Consider the following 4693-nt stretch of genomic DNA (forward strand, 5'->3'; position numbering starts at 1 on the left):
ACTTTAGAATATCAGTAGAGTCCATTTACTTACAGTGTAGTGATAGTATATTATCCTCATATACTAAAAATGATAATATTTGCAAGCATGCAGTGAAACATGATTATATCTTTGTTTTAATTTTGGTTCCTTAATATTAGTTTGTCATATATACATGTATTCAGCAGTTGCCAATAATTCTTTTTAGAATTTAGAATATGTTGATTCATCAAAGAAATGCACTACAAACTTCGCTGGTACTCTATTTTCTTCTGAGTTTTGACGGAGTTAAGGAGAAATGTCCAAACTAGAGGAACTAGCGTTAGAGAAGCAACTTAAACTTTTGAACAAACCAGCTGTCAAAACAATTAATGTATGCATTTTTGGGATATTTCTTTAATAAGTTCTTTAATGATTCTTGTTTTATGCTAATACGACTTTGTATAAAAAATACAATACACTTCTATCTCATAATATCCATGATGAATTTTAACATTCAAGTTAAATGTTGGTAAACTGAATATTTACAACTTAATATTTACCATACTTTTTTCGTATTTTACGTTGTAGTTGAAAATCGTGAAATTTCTAAATTACAATTTTTGACTTGTTCACAAATTTGTTATTAGAAAAGTAAGGCACAATAACTCCTTTGACAAAAGCCTATATATATTCATTTTGAAAGTCAGATATGGTAAAGTACTAGACAGATGAAACATTTTTTATTATTTAGCAACCATTTTATTCTACAAAATTTTTATGTATTCATAAGTTATTTAATTTCGATAGCATGATGTTGAATAGTACAACCAATATTAAAGTTTACGGAATTTTTGCTCACAGACGGGATGGGGGATTACATAAAATTGAATTGGATGTCTTTTTTTTTTCATTTTTTGTGTTATGGATTTATCATTTGACCACTTCCTATCAGCTCCACTTAAGATTTCAAGTGAATAAACATAAAGTTAACTTTGATAATCAATGTAATAAGTGAAGGAAAAGTTTTATCTTTTACATTCAGCGTGCAATAGTTCATACTCCAAAGGATCCAAACAACAAATTTGCGGGAGCTGGAATGGTAGCTAGTATATGTAATCCTTATGTTGAAGGTCAACAAAATAGTGCGTGCCGATTGAAGATACAAAAAGGACCGGATAGTATGCAAGTTGGTTGGAGAGTACGTTTAACCCCTTATTTATTAATAATTTAATTATTTTCTTACTTGCAATAATTTTAAAATTTTAGAGGACAGATACAGAAAACGGAAATGGAACGGGAGGATGGGATGGGGATTGAATTTTATGCCTCTGGGATTTCCGTCATTGAACTTTCACTCAATAGTTATAACAGCTCTATTTCTTGTTTTAGGTGGATCCAGCATTATATGGGAATAATCATACTATGTTTTTTATACATTTCCAAGTAAGTTTTCTTGGGTACTTTATTAAATGATTTCTATCTTTGTGTTGATGAAAATAGTATTTTCAATTTAGCTGTTTACCTCAATAGATAATGGTTCATGAATTTTTAAATGTTTTCTAGGCTGGAAATGTGCATTGCTTCAACACACTATGTCCTGGTTTTGTAATAGTAAACAGTGACATATATCTTGATTCTGAATTCGAACATATTACTCACCGAGGGGACGAGCAACAGTGGGAGTTTGTTATGTACATTGATCGTGTAAGATTTATGTATCTTTTTGTCTACTTTATTAAGTTTTTTTCAGTAATTTTTTAGATTAGATTTTTGAAGTGTTTTAAAAATGCTAACATACATCTCCTTCTGAAAGCAGTTGGGTTTTGGCCTCCAGGAATTTTCACTGCATTAGCAAACGACTTTGCTACGAATATTGAGTGGGGAGGAGTGACATATACTCCACCAGGTGCACCTTATCCTGCAATGGGCTCTAGCTTTTTTCCTGATCAATATAATCCAGATCCTTCTCTTGATGCTTATTGTAGGGGACTTATAGTTTTAGATGATAAAGGCGTGACGATAAATGCAAATAACACACCCATATTTATTGATAGTCACTATTTGTACCGGGTTATTGATGAACAAAATTGGGGACCTGAACAGTTTCCGCATTATATGTTTTACGGTGGACCTGAAACAAAGTATGTGCCCCCTTTGTAGAGTAGTTATGTAGTGTAAGCTTTGGGCTGAATGTAATAATTAGATATCTAGTAATTTTGGTTTAGTCTTTGTCGTACGCATGCAATAGAATACATTGTGAGGTGCCACATTGGTGAAGTAATATAAAATGTTACTGCTCTGGAGAAAATTATACACTGGTAGTGGCATATGGGCTCCCTAGATTTTCCTTGTATACACTCTACCTATCATGCTTATTGTAGGGGACTTCTAACTTTAAATGATAAACGGGAGACAATTATGCAGAGAGAACATCTGTATTTGTCGATGATCCAAAGGTTCCCGCATTATGTTTTTTACGAGGGAGCTGGTGGTATACAATCAGACATCTATATAACAGTATTCCTATATAATAACCATTCAATATAAAAGTCAATTTTTTTCTCGGAACCGATTTTTATGTTATGTTATAATATATGTCCTCAATAACAACACTTCATTATAGCAGTCAAAAAGTATCGGAACAAACGAGCTGGAGCAAAGGTGATTTATCTTGATAAGATTAGGGGTCAATCTTTGTGAAAATGATTCTATCAGCTATTCTCTTTCCTTTGCAAATATGGAAGTTTGTATATATCTATTTCTTAAGCCTTAATCCACTTGACCAGATGATTAAACTAATCAAGTCTTTGGAATGCAACACAAAGTAATGGAGTATAAAAAGAAGAAATTGACAAACAAATGACAAAATGGTCCCAGGAGTACTAACCTATGTTTCTTGGCAAGCATCATAACTAGAGTCTGTGGCTATCCAGTTTATGCGTAGCTTTTGGATTTTCACAGTGAACGTTCCTCAAACACATGGTAAGCATGTATAATGTTCTTGCTATCCAGTATAATTTTAACTTCTTTTGATCAAATAATGAAAGATCAAGCTAGTGGTGACAAAATGGTTAAAAGAAAACAGTTAATTACCCATATTATCCATTAAAAAATGGGTTGGATAATGAACTTTTTAAAAACGGCTCAAATATGGATAAGAACCATATTATCCATTTAGAAAATGAATAATCAATGGATTTAACTTTTACATTTGTAAAGCCTCAAATTTGGGGTTCCTCAACTTTGGGAGACTAGGAATTCTCCCCAAAGTGATCATATTCAAGAAGTCATGGATAAAATGGTTACCCGTATTATCCACCGGTTAATCCTTTTTTATCCGTATTAAATATGGGTTAGGTCGGATAAATTATCCGTTTTTTCATTACCCATTTTCGACACGAACCATATCTGACCCGATCTGACCCGACTCGCCAGTTTGCCACTCCTAATCGAGGTTGTTGAGCTCAAAATTTGCATTTTGAGAAATCAAAATGAAGGTTGTCTCCATGTAAGGTATAAGGCAGTCCACCATTAACCACCATGTAAAAGCAGTTTCAGTCCCTGTCACACCTTTTATTCGAGGGATAGAGAGTTTTTTCAATTAAAGTGACATTGTTCGAAATAGGATTATTTATTTAATTAGAGTCGCTACTTGGAATATTTATTATGGTGTCTCAAGTCACCGGTTTATTTTAAAATTCCAAATCGAGGAAATTGACTCTATTTATGGTTTGCGAACACAGAAGATCGGGTAAAAAATTTTGTTAACCAGGGAAAAGGTGTGAGGCACTCTCGGATTCCGTGATTTTAACACGGCCGCTGAACAATTAATACTTGGCTTAATTATCTGAATTATTACATGTTTAAAAACCTTTTTATGTGTTACCACTTTTAATATTTATGGAATTATTTGAACAAGTCGCGATGTCGCGCACTCGTTGTTTTTGTACATATTGCGAATCGCGCCACGTGAAACGCACCCGCGATTTACAACATGTTTATTTTTATTACTATTTGAAGTTGTGATCAAGTCGCGTGAAACTTGCACTTGAGTTGGGATTTACGTATCGTGACCATGCCACGGGAACCGTACCCATAGTCACGATGATTTATTTATTAATCGTGCCTAAAGCAACTAGCGCATTTGAATTATTTTCCTAAAGTAATTTGAGATTATTGTGAGGCTAAAAGTTATGGAAATCACTTTGTGGATGAAGTATACTAATTGATCACTATAAATTATTATCGAGATGAACTACTAAAGTATTTGTGGCTTCGAAGTAATGAGGCATTTATCTATTATGAAAAAATGGGCCAGCTTTTATGGAAATAGTAGAATTATTGGGCCGGCAAACTAAACTCATTGGGCCAAAATCTCATCTCCCCTTCAGGATTACGCCACATCCCAACAAACAAAATCAAAGCAATTTAATGAGTTAACTTCAACCTACAACCAATTGCTAGAAAACCAAGCTATGACAGATTATGATTATAACTCCAGAGTACTTAATCAAACTGAAACATGATTCTAAAATTCATGTAATTAATTCAATCCATACCTCAAAGTACCAAGTCAACGAAGCAAATAACTGGGTCTTAAAAATATTCATATATCAACATAATCTAAGCACTAAATAGCTACAAACATGTAAAAGAAAACGAACGGGAAAAATCATCACATGAATTCGCATAAGCACATCACTCAAACGACGAAATAATGGCAAAGGGAGGA

The 4693-nt window shown here is 33.3% G+C and overlaps 1 protein-coding gene across 1 annotated transcript; it reads left to right on the forward strand.

Moving 5' to 3' along the window:
• Positions 1–277: 277 nt before the first annotated feature.
• LOC142177387 (uncharacterized) lies at positions 278–2121 on the forward strand. The gene is made up of 4 exons (XM_075245872.1): positions 278–352; positions 1351–1404; positions 1525–1665; positions 1723–2121. Exons 1-4 carry the CDS (start codon positions 278–280, stop codon positions 2119–2121), a joined length of 669 nt encoding a protein of 222 aa, XP_075101973.1.
• Positions 2122–4693: the final 2572 nt, after the last annotated feature.

The sequence above is a fragment of the Nicotiana tabacum genome, chromosome 23 (genome assembly GCF_000715075.1).
Source record: "Nicotiana tabacum cultivar K326 chromosome 23, ASM71507v2, whole genome shotgun sequence".
NCBI classification, from domain to species: domain Eukaryota; kingdom Viridiplantae; phylum Streptophyta; class Magnoliopsida; order Solanales; family Solanaceae; genus Nicotiana; species Nicotiana tabacum.